The 21,993-nt window shown below is 36.7% G+C and overlaps 1 protein-coding gene across 1 annotated transcript in view; it reads right to left on the bottom strand.

Moving 5' to 3' along the window:
* TMC1 (transmembrane channel like 1) overlaps positions 1–13,718 on the bottom strand; it is a 110,560-nt gene extending 96,842 nt beyond the window's left edge. The window contains exons 1-4 of the mRNA XM_078062192.1: positions 13,598–13,718; positions 13,325–13,372; positions 9,781–9,952; positions 2,122–2,250 (exon numbers count right to left, since the gene is read on the bottom strand). Of these exons, the coding sequence (XP_077918318.1) occupies positions 2,122–2,250; positions 9,781–9,952; positions 13,325–13,372; positions 13,598–13,718 (470 nt within the window). The remainder of the gene's footprint in view (positions 1–2,121; positions 2,251–9,780; positions 9,953–13,324; positions 13,373–13,597) is intronic.
* Positions 13,719–21,993: the final 8,275 nt, after the last annotated feature.

The following is a 21,993-nucleotide window of genomic DNA, read 5'->3' as shown; positions in this document are numbered from 1 at the left end:
ATTCTGCCAAATTATCAAGATGCTCTGTTCTTTGTTGGAATGTCAAAACTGGTTGCCCATCTAGACTGCTACCAATGTGTCACCATCCCCCAGGGTTCCCAAGGTTGTCCCTGGCTAGGTGTGCTTCCACTCAGCCCTGCCTGTCTCACACTCTCTCCATCTCTCCTGTCACACTGCAGGGGACCAGGCATCATTGACTCTGTCCTGAGAGGAAATAATAATTACAATTTGTGCTTCCCAGCAATGTGGTATGTTCTGGCGCCGTGCTAAGTGTTTTATGTAAATTATCTCACTTTATGATGCCAATAACCCTGTAAATTAGCGTAATTTCATAAGGAACCTGAATGGCAGAGAGCTACACAATTCATTCAAATTTGCACAGCTATTAAGTGGAAGGTCTGAGATTCAAACTGAAATCAGAAGCCCATTCCTGCTCCACGGCCCTACATGGGAGACAGAGAAAAGGGAGAGTGGGGGGTATTTCTATGCCTTCTGCAGGTAGAAAGGGAAGATCCACTCTTTGGCATTCTTACTCAATTTCACACCATGCTTTGAAATTTCACAGTATCACTGCTTTCCAATGTGACAATGTTCTACACACAGTTACCTGTGGTTTCCAGTTTGTGGGGATTTTATGGCCAGTAATTTTTCAAAATATATTTCGGAAGCAACATAAGGTGGTTGCCAAACTTGTATTTTGCCAAGTAAGGACATTTTTAAACCTATAATTTGGCATCATTATCACTTCACTGAATGAAAACTATTTTAACAGACACATGCACACATACCCACACACGTGTATATGCACACGCACACACATGACTCGCTCCATGGAACCAGGCACCCTGCTTGTCTTTGCCTTCATTCATGGCTGGTGTGTCCAATGCACATGGAGTTCCCAGCCTACAACTGCGGTGTTCTAGAACTTTGCTGGGAAGACCATTGTTTGGAACTTGGAAAACTTCATTCAGCAAAACAAAATGATGCCATTATAAATGATGGCTAGGTTCCCATTTCACAGGATAGACCTAGAATATCTTGTTTTATTTTGGATATGAGGTAACTGAGGCCCCAGAAGCTTAAGCAATGTCCTTAAATAACACCTACTCTTTTGCAAAGCTAAGATTAGAAGTGAAATATCCTCATAACTACTTCAGTTCTTTTTTTCATCACCAAAGACAATGATACTACACTATAATATTTAACATTATTAACTCAATATCCCGGTGGAGAGATAGCTTTGGAAATTTACGACCATTTACACAAATGGTTCTGCGGAAAAATGCAATTGGTAGCACAACTGAAAGATATAAACATGCTTGTTATCACAGACACATTCCCTCGTAGTCATGCCTCACCTCCCCAACAACCTTGGCAAGGAAATAGAGTGTGATCCTCAGAAGTGATCAGAAGTGAATCTGCTCCCATCCCTCAGAAAGAGAGAATCATTTGTCTTTTCATATAGGGAGTTGGCAAATCCATGCGCCTCTGAGAGTGTTTGTACTCTCATCAACACCCAACGGAAGACTGAAATTGGGTCACTGACATGTCACCATGGAATAGCTATTAGCATAATCCTTAATTGGAATCCTGTGTACTGTTCTGTTGGCTTAATATCATCCCTGTGCTTTAAAGAGAGCTGTCACCTGATTATATCATTTGAGGCTGGGACCCTGCAGAGAAACATGAATGTGCAAGCCACACAAACGTGTAAAAGTCAAATATATTATCTCTTACAGAGAGATAGGAATGAACGTATTAAACTAAACAAAGTCTCAGTTCAAGGAACAAATGACTAAAAGTGACCAGAGGTTATAAGACTCTGAACAATGAGTTTGCTCATAGTTTTTTGAAAAATATAATCATTAGTTCAGCCTCTCTAATGATGTTAATATATAAGCATATATGTACATACATATGATGTGTTCACATACATGACATGTAACATATATATTATGCTGTAGAGTGTCTTTGACCATGAATATTATATATAATAATGAGTATTTTATGTATGTGATATACTATAGATAGCACTATGTATAAAATACAGGTAATACTCAGAGGATTTAGGAGATCAGCAATCAGGGAAAGTATGTCTAATTACAAAAAGTGGCACCATACTTGAGAACTTCAATTTTCTTCTCCATTTTCCAAGGCTTGCATTTGACAGTAGCAATCATTTGTTTTTTCTCATCTAACTCTGCCTTCAGTCTTTCCACTTCCTCTTCATCAATTTCTTCTTCTTCTTCCCTTTAAAGAGGAAAAAAAAAGTTAAGGTTTCCTTGATTTCCAAACTTAAAGAAGAATGCTATCCGATACTCGGTCAGTGTGAATCAGCTCGGCTGTACATAGTGGATGCTGAGATTTATAAGCATTAGAGCTTGTATCTATGTGAATGCTGATACAGGATTTCTGGAATTATTATAACTTTAAACAATAGTGTTTACATTCCGAAGTCCTGTAACTGTTTTACGTCCACAGCCTCAAAGTCTCAGGACGAAAAAAATCTGTGAAAGATTAGTTCCAGATCTATCAACATATTTTCCTCTCTTCTTTGTTCCCTTGTACACTTTCCCACCAATTCTTCATTTCATTGAAAAACGTTACTTTTCAATAAGGATAGGACATTAGAGGTGAAGATGTCTTTGAATTGCCCTTACAAATTTGTTAGCCATGTCTCAAGAGAAAGAGAAAAATTGAATTAGGGGAAAATAAAAAATCTATTTCTCAAAGGTAACTTAATCTGCTAATTAAATTCAAAACTTCAGTTGATAAAATTCAACTTGAAGTATATTTGGTGGAAGTGAATCCTTTGAAGAGACCTTCAAAGGAATTTAGTTTCTCACTGAGCAAATGAGATGTATCTTTTCCCTTCTATATTCCTAGGACTGCAAAAATACTACATAGTCTAGAATTAACAAAACAAAAAAATCTAAACATGAACAACATGATTTTAAATCGAGGAATGAAATGCCCTATTGTAATGATCAATTGTTTTAGTGATAGATTGTTTTATTTATTAAGTTATTGTCACTCAACTTCAAACTCACCCCTCTATAGTAAATATTGTGATGCTGGAGCTGGGACTCTATAGGGGACCCTTCTGCTTTGTTGGCCAGCTCAATGGTAGGCCACCAACAGAAAATACCAAGAAGGGACTTAGGCTTTCCTTTGGCTTCCTGGGGTGGCAGATCCTCCTTAGTAATTCCTCTTCACCCCACTAACTGAAGGGCTCTCCCACAGCTGCAGGTGTTTCTAGTTTGCCAACTTTTCCAACACTCACAGAACCAGCTTCATTGCCACCCCCAAAGAAACCAAATCACTTTAGCATCACCCCCTCCTCCGTGGCTTCAGCCCCTGGCATCCTTCCTCTATGCTTCTAAGTTTAAATTTCAACCCCTTTCCACCATTCCTCCAGCCTCTGGAGTGGTAGCTTCTTCTCATACTTGCTGTCACCATGATATGTTAAGTGTTCTCTTGTCACCTTTCCAGTAACCTAGTTTACAATTATTTATACCTACTCAACAGTTCTCTGAGTAAATACTTTCTGTTCAATTAAGTGCTGAAGTTTCTTTCTCCTAACTAAACTCTGACTGACAAATTGTAATCTGACTTAGCCTTAGTCAGAAACATTGCTGCTCACTCTACTCCTCCTGACTCCACACAGTAGGACTATGGCACGGCTGCCTTTGAAAGTTCCAGCTGAGGAACAGGAGGACATAGCCATAGTTTTATGGCCCACCGCACAAAATGACTTTGCCTCCTCCTTTCTTTCCCACCAACCCAGTTTTTAAGCATGTCATGAAATAAAAACTCACCTTAATTTTCTAAAATAACACTTCCTGTTGACAGTTTGTTTTTTGACCAATTCAGATATTTGGCTTAGAATAGCAATTCACAGTAAGGGAACTATGGAAGTACACTCTAAAATACAAATCTGATTACCATTAGGTTGTTTCCCTTTTAATTATTTGATGTTTAGTATATAAAATCTTACAGCGCTGTACAACTATGACATAAAATACTTGAGGACATTTTTACTACATCTATGTTCACAGTTTGCTTAATTTGCCAATCAGAATAATAATGTGTGTGTTGGTCTGTCATAAGAGGAAAACATATATTTTAGTAAAAATGATTGTTTTGCTTGTCAAATCACTATGTTGTACACCTGAAACTAGTGAAACATCGTGTGTCAATTATACTTCAGTTGAAATAAAAGATTGTTTTATTAAGATTACTCAAAAAATTGTTTCCATGTAGACATAGACTAAGTCTAGATTATATAGTTAAGTGTTTCATTGAAATCGTTATGGAAACTATCAAAAGGAAAAGAAAATATGTCAAGAAACTACTACAAATGGGGGCGCCTGGGTGGCTCAGTCGGTTAAGCGTCTGCCTTCAACTCAGGTCGTGATCCCGGGGTCCTGGAATCGAGTCCCGCATCGGGCTCCCTGCTCTGTGGGAAGCCTGCTTCTCCCTCTCCCACTCCCCCTGCTTGTGTTCCCTCTCTTGCTGTGTCTCTCTCTGTCAAATAAATAAATAAAATCTTAAAAAAAAAAAAAAGAAAAAGAAACTACTAAAATGAATTCAATCAGAAAAAAAAGAGCAACAAAAAGATTTAAGATAATCCAATTGCTTGATATTTTAAGTCTTTAACTTGCCCATCCTTCCAAAAAAACTCACAGTACAGCTGACCCTAGAATAACAAGGCGCTTGGGTATGCTGACCACTGGGCAGTCGAAAATTCACAAATAACTTTACACTCTCCCAAAACTTAACTATTAATAGCCTACTGTTGACCTGAAGTCTTACCAGTGACATAAAGAGTCAATTAACACATATTTTGTAGGTTATATGTATTACATACTGTATTCTTACAATAAAGTAAGCTAGAGAAAAGAATATGTTAGAAAATCGTAAGGAAGAGAAAATACATTTACAGTACTGTACTATATTTATTAAAAATAATCCATGTAAGGCAAGAATCTGCAATGGGAAAAAGATAGTCTCTTCAACAAATGATGTTGGGAAAACTCGAGAGCTTCATGAAAAAGAATGAAACTGGATGACTTTCTAGTACCATATACAAAAATAAGCTCAAAATGGATTAAGGACCTAAATGTGAGGGCTGAAACCATAAAAATCCTAAAAGAGAGCAACTGACAGTAATTTCCCTGACATTAGCTGTAGCAACATTTTCTAGATATGTCTCCTGAGGCAAAAGAAACAAAAGCAAAAATAAACTACTGAGACTGCATCAAAATAAAAAGCTTCTGCACAGCAAAGGAAACAATCAACAAAACTAAAAGACAACCTACGGAATGGGAGAAGATATTTGCAGATGACATAATCTGATAAAGGGTTAGTATTCAAAATATATAAAGAACTTATACAACTCAACACCAAAAATAATAATAATAATAATAATCCAATTTTAAAAAATGGGCAGAAGACATGAAGAGACGTTTCTCCAAAGAAGATATGCAGATGGCCAACAGACACATGAAAAGATGCTCAACATCACTAATCATCAGGGAAATGCAAATCAAAACTATGATGAGATATAACTCCACACCTGTTTAATGGCTAAAATCAAAAACATAAACAACAAATGTTGGCTAGGATATGGAGAAAAAGGAACCCTTGTGCACTGCTGGTGAGACTGCAAGCTGGTGGAGCCACTCTGGAAAACAGTATGGAGGTTCCTCAAAAAATTAAAAATAGAATTACTGTATGATCCAGTAATTCACTACTGGGTATTTACCCAAAGAATATGAAAATACCAATTTGAAAAGATATATGCACCACCATGTTTACTGTAGCATCATTTACAAATGGCCAAATTATGGAAGCAGCCTAAGTATCCGTGGATAGATGAATGGATAAAGAAGATGTAGTGCACTGGAATATTACTGAACAAGAAAAAAAAGAATGAAATCTTGCCATTTGCAACAACATAGATGGACCTAGAGTATAATGCTAAGTAAAATAAGCCAGTCAGAGAAAGAAAAATACCATATGATTTAATTCCTGTGTGGATTTAAGAAACAAAATGAATGAAACCAAAAAGAAAAAAAGAGACCAAAAACAGACCCTTAACAATAGAGAACAAACTGGTGGTCACCAGAGGGGAGGTGGGTGGGGAGATGGGGGAAATAGGTGAAGGGGATTAAGAGCACACTCATCATGAAGGCACTGAGTAACGTACAGAATTGGTCAATCGCTATATTGTACACCTGAAACTAATATAACACTGTATGTTAACTATACTGCAATTAAATTTTAAAAAAAAGGAAAAAAGTCCATGTGTATGTGGACCCATGCAGTTCAAAACCATGCTGTTCAAAGGTCAACTGTATCTACATGTAAGTACCTTAAAGCTTTATATTAATGAATTCCTGTTAAGAAACATATCTATAACAGTATCTCATTTAATCCAGAGTCATAAAAAATTTTTTAAAAATGATCTGTTAGGTATGTGGATTTACCATGTAATCACAGCTTATTTCTCCACATGCCAATTTTTAGAAACCATTTAATGGAGATCTTCCTAACACTAATTATATGCTTTCCTGCTATCTTAAATCCAGTACTTTATGTGTTTAACCTATTCTATGATTCCTTAAAACATATGAAATCTCTTCAATAACCCCCTTTTCTGATTATCCATATATTTATCATCCCGTATAACAAATAGTTTTGTCTTCTCTAAGACTCCAAACAACTTTGTCCTTCTTCTTTGGCACATTTATACTGTCTTACTTCACAATAATTTGTGTCTAAGTGGCCTCTCCCTTACTCTATTATGAACTCCTAGAGAATACAGTCAATTGCATATTCATACCCATGTCTTCCAAAGGAATTAGCCAATTAGCTTCCACAGCAGTGGAGCTGGATAAATATTAACTAAATAAATGTTTATGTACAGAATCTTTCTGGATGACAGGGTTATCATTATAAATCCAGGGCTCAAAGTCCACTAAAATAGAACAGCGTACTCCAAGATTAGTATGGTATGGAAAGATAAGAATAAATCCTTACGCTAAATAACCCCAGGTGGGTGTATTTTTAAAGTCTTTGTTGTTAATTGCTCCAGACAGATAATGCGCTACCAGGTATAGTTGTTTCCTGAGTTATCTTCAAATAGGCAGGTAATTAAAATATTACTTCCGCCAGCATATAAGGGAATCACTTTTCCAGGAATCACTCAAAGAAAGTGCTAATCATGTTAAAAGAATATCTCATAGATATGCTTCATCTTCGAAAATGTAGGGCTAATCTGTGCAAGAATGGCTTTCTATCTTAAGTTTGATTTATTTAAACAACAGTTGTTGGGGGGGGAAGACATAATGTGCTGAATTGCTCACTGCTATGAACATATTTCTTATTCACTTAAAACTGGGTCAGGAAAAGCCTGTCATATTATTAGAAATCCTCCAAAATTTCTAACGAGGCAGAGTTTTTTAACTGTCTCCAAAGATAGTTAGCATTACAGCCTTGGTTTTAGTTGGCTTCAAATGTTTTGTCAGTGTGGGGGAAATTCCCTTAGGTGTGTCACTTGAACGTTTAAGTTTAAAAAGACCATAAATCGGTTTATCTAAATAAATGTGCCCTGATTTGCCTACAACTTTTTTTTTTCAAAATATATTTGCTGATACATTTTCTTTAAAGAAATACTTATCTTCAAAATGAATAGTAGAAAATGAATCATCAATCATCACAAATAATTTATGATACGATTTAGATTAGTTGTCCAAATTATGGCAGTGATTATATAATTTGAAAAACCTTTGGAGACAAAGTTCACTTTAGCCAAATTTGGCTGTGTGGAGAAGTGGGGAGGACAGGTGACAGGGGTGCTTGGGGGATTCTCAGAAGGAGGAAGCGAGTGGTACCCGCTAGGGATAGAGACTGGCACTGAGACAACATTCCCTCAGGCGATAGGGGCCGAGATTCAGTTGATTCATACGGTCCTATACCTAGGGGTTGAGCAGTTCACATGAGAGCCTTAAGCAGACCAAGAGAGCACAGAAATTTTCATCCAACTCACCTTTTTAAAAGGACCTCTCTGAGGCACAAGTGGAGAGTAAAAGCAAATTCTGGAACACAGCCTACATCATGCACACGTCTATTGATGAAACAGCGCCATCAGCAAGCACAGGCGTTGTTAATAGGAAATATTACTACATCATAATAGTGATAACAATAAGACATAGAACTTAAAAGTGTGAGATGATTTTTTGTTTGTTTGTTTTTTAAAAGAAAAAAGCATAAGAAGACATAAAAAGGAAATAGAAAAAAAAATAACAGAGGCAAAATTTAAAGAAGGTGGTGTCTTGGTATTCAAAGATGGAAGAAATGAGTTTGGGGAGGAGGAGAGAAAGGAAGAGACAGAGGGAGATTTAAAAACTGAAATCAACAAAAATATGATGAAGAAACAGGCGCCCCTGTTTTTTTTTTTTATTCCTATATTCTAAAAGGAACCATCATCTATCAATGCTAAGCTTCTCTACCTGCCAAAATTTTCATACAATTGTATTTAATTGCAATTTTTTATGAAAAGGAAAGTAAAAGCTAGTTGTTAACACTAGAATGTGTCATTTGGGGAGGACATCTTAGAAAGTTCCTCTCCATCCAAAGTCCTAGCCATGTTTTGGAGGAGATTCCCTCATCCCATGGTGGTTCCCCACAGCCCTACTACCTGGGAACAACAGAGAAGCTGTTCTCGTAAAACCTTTCCCAGGGGTCTAGATTTTCTATTATTTGATGTGTGTCACACGCACACTTTCCTTACTGGCCTGCCATCTGCAAATTTCCAGAAAGCCAAGACTCGAAAATTATTTTCTTGGATTTTTTCCTAAAGGGTATTTAATATATTATTTTATACAAAGTCAGCACTCAGTGAAATGTTTGTCTGGTGGAAATGATAGATGTAGGGTTGTGTTAAAAAGGAAATGACAACCCCAGTACTCCATAATATGGGCCAGCACACTTTTTTTTTTCTGTAAAAGAACAGATAGTTAATATTTTAGGCTTTGAGAGCCACATATGGCTCTATCCCATATTTGTCTTTGGTTTTGTTTGTTTGGTTGGTTTTTGTTTTTTGTTGTTGTTGGTTTTTTTTAAGATTTTATTTATTTATTTGACAGAGAGAGACAGTGAGAGAGGGAACACAAGCAGCGGGAGTGGGAGAGGGAGAAGCAGGCCTCCCGCTGAGCAGGGAGCCCGATGCGGGGCTCGATCCCAGGACCCCGGGATCACGACCTGAGTTGAAGGCAGATGCCCAACCGACCGAGCCACCCAGGCGCCCCTGCTTTGTTTTGTTTTTTTGAATCAACAACCCTTTAAAACTGTTAAGAATGACTCTTAGCTCTTGGGCTGGAATTAGCCATATTTTGCCAAACCCTGCTCTATAAGGTAAAGTGATTTGGGCTCATTTTTTAGGAATTTTCCAATGCACATCATTAATGGAATAACTTCAAAATATTTAAATGAACTCTAATATATTAATAACCTATGACCGTTTAGATCTCTCATAAGGAAATCTGTCTTAGCCCATTCTTAATACATATATTCATTTAATTGTATTTAAATTTTAAAATACATTTAACTAGGTGGAATAAAATGGCAGCATTGGATTAAACCTGTCGTCTTTTTAAAAGTTGTTTTTAATTACCAGTTTTAAGGCCACAGAGTGCCTAAAGGGAGTGGTCTTCTCTCAGAGTTAGGCACTTTTGAACGAGTCACAGTTTCAGTTATAGATTAGAGCTCACTTACGCTCCTCTTTTCAGCCTCCTCCTTCTCTCCTTCTCTCTGGCCTTCCTTGTTTCTTCATCCTCTGGTTCAGGTTCCGGATCATCCTCATTGATAACATCTCTGGTCCGTTTCCTCTTTGGTCTCAAGCTCTCCCTTCGAGGTAGTTTATCTTCCTCCTCCTCTTCCTCTTCACCTAAACACAACAGTGAATGCTTCGATGAGCAATATCAGAAAGTTCTCTCTCCCACTGCCAAATGTATGCTTAGTGTCTTAATGACCGTTGTCACACATGAGATCACAATCCAGCAAGTCTCCACATCATGGTAAGATGCACCATGCCATATATATATTCCATAGCCTGCCATTCAAATACACTTATCTAGAATCTCATTTCTTTTGTGGTTCATCTACTCAAATATGTGAATGTGGATCCCCAAATTTTAATAATCCTTAGAAATCCAGTCTTCATTTATATGGGTTGCTAGATGACTTAGAGTTTAATATCATACCATGCCCTCTAAGACCAAGTTTAGAGGTTACTGATCTAACACATAAGGATTAAGTGATTAGCTACTATATGTTTACTACTACTTCTCTGTTAGAACAAAGGACAGGAAGGACAAGAAAATGCAACAAACTAGAATAATTTTGAAGAAACTAACTCAGCCCTTGAGATTTCTCCTAATTCTAATTATCTTTATTCTTGATTCCAAGATTGTTCTTCTTTTCCTAAATATTTTCCCCTTTCCTAAATGAAATTGATACTAAATATATTTATTTACATAAATACTTGCTTGATCATAGTATCTTTATGAATAGAAATAGATAACATATAAATTTAACGTAAAACTGAGAGAAATGACATTTTATTTTATTCATCAATGCCTCATCTGTTCATAACTTCACTGGAATCTTCCAGATAGAGTAGAGAAAGAATCCAGTTCCTTCCTTCAGTTTAGAACATACAATCTTACTTCACTTTCATTTATGTGCTTCTTCTGATCTTTAGAATAATCTACTACTAAAAAATCAACTCATAGTTATCACTCTCCTCTTAAACAGAAGCTACTATAGGGACAAACTGTACTTTAATGGAAAACTATGAATTGTCTACAGTGTACCCTTTTGTGTTATCTGATTCTGATTCCATGGGAGCTATTTTGTAATTTTGAAGGTTATAGATCACTAGATAGCAATGCAAAATAATCCTTGTCTGTAGACTTGTACATGAACACAGTCCAGTGGAGAGACAATCTTCCCTCACCAGAAAAAAAAAAAACTCCCACAAAACAGTCATGCCTCCATCTGCACAATCATTCCAATATCCCTGATCTATAAATGTATCTGTTCTTTGGATTTTCCTTTGAACTGGTTGCAACACCTAGAGAGTCCTCGTTTGTTCATTAAATACGTTCATTCTTACGTGTGTGTGTGTCATGATTTTATTTATTTTTTATCTTTTTTTATTTTTTGTTTTTTACTTTTATTGGGGGGAGGAGCAGAGTGAGAGAGAGAATCTTAAGCAGGCTCCACCCCCAGCACAGAGCCCCACCCCCCATGACCCTGAGATCATGACCTGAGCCAAAATCAAGAGTCTGAGTCTTAACCAACTGAGCCACCCAGGCACCCCTAATTATCTTTTAACATTACTTACTGAATCATTTTTTATTGATATTTCAAATCTGAGATTTAATATTACCTATAGTACTAAAGTTTGGCTAGCAGAGAAAAACAGAAGGATAACTTTCAAACTAGGTTTTGATAACTATACACTGTCATCAAAACCAAGAATGATGTTCCGCTTGTTAAATATGTGGCAAATGTTGTATGTTATGTGAACCCCATTCTGACATTCTGAAAATTTGCCCAGTCTTTTTTAGTCACATCAGTCACCATTTATGGAAAGGACAAGCCCTTGATAAGGATTGAGAAACAATTTTCCCACAAATAACTCAAGAACTCAAACAGCCACTTAGTACTATGCATTTTAGGATATTTTGTATTAAGACTAAACTATTAAACTTGCAGTTTGACCGTCGATGAAAAACATTATATCAGATTTCTCTTTTACCACTTGGCAACAAAAAGGCTGTTCTTAGTGCCTTCACTAGTTTCCAAATATTCAAATTCTAAAACAAATAATCATTATTTTGCAGTTGCCGGCTAAATGCAGGGTTGCATAAAGTTTTACTGTTTGAAATGGTCTCCGTTCAGTATGGAAGGGTAGCAGAATATGCCACCTCAAAATATGACTGCAGGAGCTCAGGACATACCACCCCAAACTGTGCCACTTTGGTATGTTGATTATATCGAGCTGTAGGTACTTGAAAAACAGCGAAAACTTGAAAGGTTTTTCCTGAACTCCCCTCCTCCACCCAAACACAGATCCTCCAAGAGGAACTGAATTGTCCTAAATCCCCTCACCACGAATTTCAATTTCACCCTTAGGGAAGACTGACTCATCACAAGGGAAGACCCTAGAAGTCAATACCACACCCAGACAAACTTTGTCACAATCATGCCTCCAATCTAGTCTTCAAAGGGCCCACTCACCTTTCCTAAAAATTATTTGGTCTCTCCTAAAAAGGCCTACACACCCCCCCTTTTTTCCTTATTAAGATGGTATTTAAGTCTAAATTCTAAGCCACCTCATAAAGTTACTTATTTTTCCTGAGAATCTCTCGTGTATACATGAGCTATACATATTAATAAACTTCTGTTTGTTTTTTCTCTTGTTAAACTATCTTAAATTACAGAGGTCTCAGCTAACAACTCAGAAGGGCTAGAGGGAAAATTATTTTTCCTCCCCTCCAGTACTCAAGCCATGACACGCAGTCTGTGTGAGACTCTGAGCCGTTTGCATGTAAAACGCATCAAATGACTGAAAACACTCGGCATCATGAACATTCCCTGGCTGCCATATTGTGCTCAGGTTATTACACTGATGGTGTTGACATATCCTCGAATTGAACTCTTCTTGAGATACTGCTCTTTCTTTCAGTTTTAGTAAATTCAGAGCTTTTGCTCATATAATGATCTTTCCCATGCTCCAGTCCATGAGTGGTCTGTATACAAGGGATCACACTCCAAACTTTTAAGCTAAACCTACACAAAGTAAAAACAACAGATAACCAATACCCATGAATTCAGTACAAAAGAATGTGCTTATTCATTTTAATTGAACCACCTGATCAATTCAGTCAAAATGGCCAATCTGTTCTATTATAATAGATTGAGCCACAGAGAAGAGCTTTTAGGACAAAGACCTTAACAGGGAAAATAGTAGAGAAATTTTAAAAAGCAAATTTTTGTGGACTACCATCTACTTGATCATGAGTAACTTATACATTGGGTAGAATGTGTGTGTGTACCAATGAATGGAATCTAGAGTAGAGATTCCATTTGCTGGACTTGATCTCTTTCGTGAGAGCATCAAATTTTTCCACACACGTGGTCGCATGCACTCACATGCAGTAGCATAATCCGACACGATAAGGGGACAAGTCCCCTGAATTCACTGCTATTCTACAGGAAACTCATTCCATGTGGGTCCCTCCCCACTTACTTGAACTTTCTTCTGTGTCATCTTCTTTTTCCTCCACTTGAATTTGCACTGTTGAAGAAAGGACAAATATAGCAATTCTTTAAATGACGGTATAGTGGTGAGTAACAGGATTTTACTGTTATTATTTTCATCATAAAGTTTTCTGTGTGGTTAATGCAAACATTTTTCAGCGATCTTGTCAAAAACAGCATTGTTTATTAAAGATATACAGCCACGGCATCCTAGACAGTGTTGTGCAAAGACTTCTCTGCTTCATTGCCTTCGAAGACTTGCCAAACATATCAATTATAAGCCTGTCAGCTCGATTGAATATAACTGCTACCAAAATAAATTCCGTGTTGCAGTGAGTAGACTTGGGGTTTGCTGGGTCATTGCATTCCATGATAAATTGCATTGTTAGTAAAGCTATATCCACATGCATAAACAATGTGGTTATTAGAACCAAATTAACTTATTAAAATAGAGAATATTTTATTCTAACCTGTTACCAGTGTCAAAGAGCCTTTCAGAAAATGTCGCAAGACTGATATTTCCTATTTCAGTGATCTCTGTAGGTCACATATGGAGACAGCCTAAATTTTCCAACATAGGATTTACCTTGACGATATGGGAACAGGTGATTTTGCAGTTCTTCCCAAAACAAAGAACAATTTTGTCTGTGTCTTCCTCACCCCAGACTCAAGACTGTTTTTTTCTTTTTAGTTTTGTTCTATTTTTGCAAAGGCATCAAAGGGTTTTAAAAAAATTGTAATTAAAAAAAAAAATAAATAAATAAATAATTGTAATTGTCTAATAATATGTGAAAATATATTAATTGGCAGATTTTTCCGCTTGTCATCTACTATCCATTCATCACAGGTCTCAGCCAGAGACAAAGCTCTGCAATTTGCCCAGGTAAAAATGAGAGTCGCCTATTTCTTTAAAACCATAGTCTCGTCACCTGTTTATAAAATAGTAACTGTATCATATTTTTACTTAAGTCGGATGAGCCTGAGTCTGAGAAAGTAAAGATGACAAAACAACGTTCCTGCCAACAGAGGCAACAACCTCTGTTTTGTTTCTGCTCACAGACCATCAAAGGTTATTTTTCAGAACTTGACAGGCACATTGAAAACGGAACGCATGCCAAGAGTTTAAATTCCATTCACAAAGAAGATTATTGTAAAAGCACTTTTTGCCTTTAAACAGCATCTGCATAAAAATTTTTAGGATATGCAAAAATGTTATCACTCAACGTCAGCCACAGAATGTGAAAATAAGTGTTCTTTTGTTCCGGGTTGGACACGTGCTTCTGTTATCGGCTGTAACTGGATCTGCACAGGACAAAGATCTTTGTGTCACTACTGAGAGTCCGCAAGAGTGAAGGCAGACACTTCTAAGAAGATGTTTTGCATTTAACAATCGGCCTTGGACTTTTGTTTGTAATTAATGCCACCACCAAGCTTCTTCAGTCAAGGAAGAATTCCCTAGGAAGGCATTTGAATGGTAGAAGGTTAGCCTTGGAGCACAGTCCGATCTGTGTGTATAAGAACAGCTAATGACAAATAGCAAGAACTGACCCACAGCTTATTCTTTAACATCAGAGCCAAAGCAAAATCCACACAAAATATTATACTGATTTATAATAATCAACTCACTAGACATGATGAAACGAAACAGAAAAATTATTGAAAGAACAAAAATATAAGCAAATCTTTAGGAAGGATCATACGTTAAATAAGAACAGCAGAATGAAATGTCCCTAGTCAAGGAGATGAGCAACAAATCCATTTGCTCTGATAACCAGGGGAGGAGAAAAGGCAGGGCTGTAGTCATGGATCATCTTCTCAAGTACAGGAAGGATAGTAATAAATGGCTATTAAATAAAACCTAAAAATCTGTCAGAGGAGACATCCCTGTGGTTGCAAGTAAAGAACTAAAAAGGCGCTATGGTTTCTAAGCCACGTAACGGAGAGTGTTGCAGAAATAGCCCCTTCCCTCCTCTTGAGCTGACCTCTGACAGTGACATTCACCTGTGCATGATCATCTGCACATTCTCACTAGGTGCTTTCTTTACTCAATGGCATCCTCTTGGCAGTTGAGTCAGGGGCGATGAAACAGTTGTCTGCCTAGTTATTGTGATAATTGGATTGTTCTTGACTCAACCCTCAGCAAAGGCATCAGCAGCATCCAGAACTAAACAACAGCACTGTGGCCAGATTTAAGACTCCTTCAAGTGCCTCAGACCAACCTTGATTTTAATGGAACATTATTTGACCTGAAAAGCTACTGTCAGTGGTGGTCCATATCCCCTGCAACTCAAAGCGAAGCTAAAGAACCAAGCTAAGAAACCCCTCCAAGACAAAACCCTGTGCAAAAGAATACCTCAGAACATTTAAATGGGAGCTACAGACAGTCCTTCCCTCCTCAGACAATTTTTGGGCACAGCCTGTTGCCATCCCTTCTCTCAGCAATCCCTAGTAGTTTATTCCCGATCATATGACCCCCTTATGCTTTGGCTGCTTCCCAAGTCTATTGATTATGTCCTTTAAAAATAACCTCTCTCCTGGGGAGTGATGGGAGGATGGTGAAAGGAGAGGAGGGGGGGGGTCCTGTCAAAATGTTGGAGGCAGCAAGCAAAGCCGCACTGAAGAATGCTATTTAAGAGAGGAATATGCAATCGGAGCAGATGAATGCCTAGGCAACCCAGATCCTCATTTCATGCAAATAGACCCAGTAATTAAAAACAGTAAAAGGAAACAACAGCAAAATGTCACATTTTAGAGGCATCGGAATCGTTTGGAGAAGTGGATGTTGTTCTAGGCTTTCTTTTTTAATCTATAGCACTAAAAGTTTATGGTTCTTCAGGTTCAAGGTAGCCAAGTGGCCAGAAAAGTTAAGTGGTGTTGCCTGTTCCTTTAACCCACACTGAGCTCTTGAAGAGATGTTTGGAGCACTAGGTGATTACTCTGGAAACTGAAAAACTCGTTTATCCAATTAGCATTTATTGTACACTCGCAAGGGAGTACAGAGCAAAATACTCTGGGGAGGAAGTTTGTAGACTATAAAAGAAAACATAAGGCGACCTTAAGGAGTCTTGCTATTTTATGCAAAAGAATGACTTTATAAATGAGATGCAAGATTAGGTATGAGTATCTTATCTAGCTTCATTGGGTGGTAGCAGTGATGTATTAGTTATGTTTATTTGGCTTCTTTGTGTGTTTCTTTTCAGGGTTCTTTTTTTTTTTTTTTTTTAATGTATGAGGAAATGTCAGCTACAGTCCTTCCCATATAAATGAGACACGTGTCACCTCAGACTAAACTGCGTTGGAAGGGATATGCATCTATGCTGTAACAAGGACATTTCTGAATCTTAGCTGAAGAACCCATGCCATCAGTATGGGATGTGATGTCCATGGAATATGAGAGGAAGAAAAGAATCAAGGACAATCAGAAGGTTTTCACCCTTGGCACGTGGAAAGGTAGAGTCAGAAGAAAAAGATGAAAAGGCTATAGGAAGAATAGTCTCGGTGGGAGGAGCTGAAGATCAAGAGTTTAATATGACATACTGGAATTGGGTTGTCTATTAGACACCCATGCTTGAGTTGAGTAGGCAGTTGGATATTTGAGTCTGGAGTTCAGAAGAGAAGTCTTGTCTGGAAATACACATTTGGGAATTATTAGCTCATTGATGCTAGTGAAAGCCACAGGACCAGGTGAGATCACCAGGTAAATGAATATAAACAAAACAGAAAAAGAAAACTCCAAAATTTGAAAGGACAGGGAGAAGAAGAAAAACCAACCAAAGACACTGAAAATGAATAATCAGTGGAGGAGGAGGAAAATAAGAAATGTGTTGTAGGCTTATAACTCAAATATAATGAGGACTAAAAATTGACCATTGGATTTTGCAGTGTGGAGGTCAATGTCGACTTTGGCAAGCAGATATTTAGTGACACGGTATAAGGAAAAGCCTGAATTTCAGTGGCTTTACAAGAGAATGGGCAGTGAGGAATAGGAGACAGCTGGTTATGCTAGCCAAAATGTGCTTACATGCTGATGGCAGAGATCCAGTGAGAATGAGAAATTGACGTAGGTTATGAAAAGGTAATATTACTCAACACAGCCCCATAGATTCTGAATTCTTTTAGTTCATTGATGTGATTTTTGGTTTTGTTACTGAGCTGTGCGTCTCTGACTGAATCTTTGTAAAGAGATGGGGCAACTTACTAATATACCCCTTGCTTATACATAGTGTTCACTGTATAGCAATTCAAAAGAATGGGACTAAAGGGTGGTGACGGAAGAAGAGAGAAAAAGAAAAATGGGGAAGAGTAAGGAGAAGAAGGGAAGAATACAGCAAATAAAGGGAGATGAAAGGGCAAAAATGAGGTGAGATTACAGTAAATAAGAGGGGGGAAAGTATAAATATAAAGCAAAACACTGCATTTTGTCTTTGTTGTGTGTTATAATTAAACATATGTGCATTCTTATACTTATGTAAATAAATATTATAAATATAAAATGTTATAAATTCTAAATTGATGTACTCAATGATATTTCGAAGTTTAGAAACGCCTCAAGTTAACAAAATCTAGACTGTCTTCAACTATTTCTTCCATCAATACTTTTTTAACAAGAATGTGAAGGTCAAAGAGCTAGAAAATATGAACAAAATAAAAGTACATTTTTTCTTAAGAGACTATATTCCAAAGTAAAGTTTGCCTTGTTTTGTAAGGAAGAAGAGTTATGATCCCCTTACCAAAAACATGAAACCTCTTTTTTCATGGGGAAAAAAAAAAAAGAAGAGAGAAAACTGACCAGTGAAACTATGAAAAGTAAGCTATGATTTTTAGAAATCTTTTTTAAAGGCAGACTCCTTAGGAATAGACACTTTAAATTTTATGCTCTGAAATTTCTAGGTCTGATGATATCCAGTAGCTGCTCAAGTTGCTAATTTTTGATTATAGTAACGATGATGATGATGGTGATGTAATTATGATATGGAGAAAATTATATGTATATATGTATGTATGTACGTATTTATAAGCTGTGTTTAAGTTATAGCCAAGAACAACATTAAGATATTTTGCTTTTCTAAAAACCAAACAGAAGGTAAACCAACCCAAATTTCAAAAAGGAATGAGTAAAGTTAGCCATAAAGAAGAATTTCCCACCAGTGAGACACTTGGATGCTAGATCAAGTCACCAAACCACATTAAGGTATCCTCTCCCCTGCAGAGAATGCCCCAGCATCCTGCTTCCATTCAGTTATTGATGGGTGCAAAATAGGGGACAGAACGCACTGTCTGCAAAATTGAATAAAAATGATGGGATGGGATTCTTCTTCCTCAAGAATAGAACCTACCCAAGATGTGAAATCTGATTCATTTTAAATCAGCAGCTCCCTTTATTTTTGTTACTTTTAGGGAAGGACAAGAAGATGCTTGTGACATTTGTTTATAACAATCTCAACACCTTCAAATGATGGAATTAAGCATAGTATTTGGAAGCCATTGAGTAGAGAAGACTTCCTTGGTTCCTATATCATTCAAATACCATAAAAACCTGTAAACTATAAGACATTCACAAAATCCTTGGAGTGGGAAAAAAAAACAAAACCAAAATGAGATCATTACATTTGAACATCATCAAGGATTCTGGGGGAAAGGTTTATTTTGACAGATTGGGGCTGATATTTTTTCTGCAGGTGTCAGAATCCTTCTTACCTTCCTTAAGACCATTGAGAAAATGGACCACAGAGCACATACATTCAAAACCACACTAATGAAAACTTTTAAAATAAGTGCCAAAAGGCTGGTCATATTTTCAATCATTATAATGTCTTGGAGATACGAAACAGTTATTTAAAATTGCAGTGGTTATAAAATTACAAATAATAATAATAATTTTGACTTTTGGTAAGACTCAACCACCCAAAAGGAGGGAGTGGGCAAGAAATTCAACTGCTGTTGTCGTTGTCATTCTCCAATATTTTTCCTTCTAGATTATATTTATTTTTTGAGGCTGTGAAGCCCTTAAGAAGTAGAGAATAAATAGCTGCTGATGTCTGCTTTATTAAAAAACGCAATATAAAATATTGTAGTTGCCAAACAGAACAGGATGAATTCTGTGGAGAAACACATTTAACTATGAGGTCCTGGAGAGAGAATGGCCAACCCTGAGAACAGAGAGAGAGAAAAAAGGAGATTCACTCGAAATAAAAATCCCCCTTCTATCCTTTTACGATGATAATAATCTTTTTTATATACATAAGAAGGAGGGTAAGGGCATGCACACCAATTTTTTTTTTTGCACATTTTCCCTTCTGTTTTTGTTGTACATGAAATTAAAATTAAACATAGGCTGAGTAGGTAGCTGGTATGTTTCCAAGTTCTACCATCCCTGAGCTGGAAGAGGAAATATGAAATGCTAAAGCATAGTTCTTCAAACAGTGAATTATATACTGGAGTATTTGTGAGAAACTGTAATTAGATATTTTATGACACCATTGGTCTACAGAAAAACAAAAACAGCTCTTATTCTATCTGGTTTGGGGCACTGGCTTATTTTTTTTAACTATTCATATTCAATAAATAGCTATTTACAAAGACCTTTAGAGCTCTCCGTGGTTGCGGGGAAAAATTAAATGGTGAGTCTTGCTTTTTCTTTGCATTTAGAATATTCTGGGGGAGGGGACATTTCTTATTTAACCATGCTGTCATAACATATATATATTCAGAGTGTGTGTTCTCACATTTCAATTACCACCATAAAGAGCAACCACTGTAAATAAGTGTGCTGAAACGAAAATACATTCTCTTGTGTGAGTTTTTGTGGCTAAAATCTTTTATAGTAATAGGATACCAAAATAACAACCAGATGAAAATAATGTGTTGTAAGCCCTTGGCAGTTACACTTATATCCGTGGATTGCTTAGAACAAAAAGGAATCTTTTCCCTCCCCCCAAGCATTTCTGCAATATTCCAAGTCACAAAGAAGAATGCTTGTCAAGATTCAGGGATAAACAAACAACATGAAACAAACAAACAAAAAAGCACTAAAGGAATGTGTAACAACTGAAAGCAGAAGATTGTTCCCAGAGCATAAAGAAGCAGGAAGCAAGGCTGGCTGAACTCGGTGCGGTCTTCATCCCTCCTTCCGAGCTCCGCACAGAAGATGCTAATTACTTCTCATTAGCATACATTAGCAAATGTTAATGAGTGTCTTCTAAAGAACAAAGGCAGCGAGGGGCAGCATACAGGCAGGATGATGGCTGAGTTGTAAGTTAAGGACTGCAACGGAAGACAGGCAGAGAAAAAGAAAATGAGTGACTTAGGAAGGCATTCGTAGTTTCCTAAAATTTGGAAGAAGTGTCTTCCTGACAAAATCGTAAAAGCGCTGAGAAGGATGAAATGATTTCGTTCATTTTAGTTTCTAAGGAAAATTAAAAAGAAGGAGAAGGAAATAAAAGAAAAATCAAGTCATTAACTAGAATGAATTGTTCTTTTTTTGTGCTCTCTAGCTGTTCGGGAAAAATCATATTTTATAGGATTTGCTAACCAACTAGGGATATTAATTAACATCATCATCAGTTAAGGAAAAGGAATTCTGAATTCTAGATGTAGGTGTATAAGAATTGTGACCACCCAACCACCCACTCTAATCTTTCCCTACAGACTCAATTTATGATTCTCAGTAAGACTCAACCTGTAAGTAATTTGTATGTGGTCTATAATTTTATCAAAATAGTTCACATAGAATGTGAAATATGTGTTAATTTATATCCTAAATGCAGCTGAATCATTATCATATATATTATATGGATATATTATGTATAAGTCCTTATAATAAATAAATATGAAAATACTTTTTAAAATAATAAGTATATAAATATATAAAATAAAATAATAAATAAATTAAATCCCTTTTAATAAATCAATAGATGGTAAATGATAGTGAGAGAGAGATAACCTACTGGTCTGTTTCTCTGGAGAACCCTAATCCAGACAGTCTTTCTATTCAAGATTACCAGAATAGAACCAGACAAATACTAGAAACAATAACATGAGATATAACTTGACAAGTTCCAATAGAGAAATACAAGCAGAAGATCTGGTAGAGTTCATAAGACAGAGGGGGCAATCACGTTCACTAGGGAATTTTAGGATATCTGCTTTTTGTTACAGTTCTTCAAATACTTCTGAAAACAGGCAGAAGACTAATCAGGATAAATAAATGTTTCACTATCTGATTTCCTTTGGATTAATCCCAATTCTTCCAACACCATGGCCATGAAGAAGAAAGTTTGTTTCCATGAGTAGCCAAGTACTAAGAAATATGAAAAAAGAAGGACTTTTGTTCATCTGGGTCCCTAAAACTATTACATTCATACCATAGAACTATAAAAGACAACTCAAGAGTTTTCAAGTAAGCAACTGGCTTAGTGGAAAGATCCTGAGTTTTTGAGTTAGACGAATATTTGTGTTTTGGCTCTGCTACAATTTTATGCCATCTCATAACTTTGGATAATTTATTTAAATTCTCTATGCATTGGTAAAAGGAAGAAGCAATAACAACTATACAGAGTTGCTGTGAAAATTAAAGCTATAATAAATGCATGCGATGTGGGGGCACCTTGGTGGCTTAGTCAGTTAAGCGTCAGACTCTTGATTTCAGCTCACATCATG

Source organism: Halichoerus grypus, chromosome 14, assembly GCF_964656455.1.
Source record: "Halichoerus grypus chromosome 14, mHalGry1.hap1.1, whole genome shotgun sequence".
Taxonomy (NCBI): domain Eukaryota; kingdom Metazoa; phylum Chordata; class Mammalia; order Carnivora; family Phocidae; genus Halichoerus; species Halichoerus grypus.
This window is presented reverse-complemented; position numbering and strand designations above follow the sequence as displayed.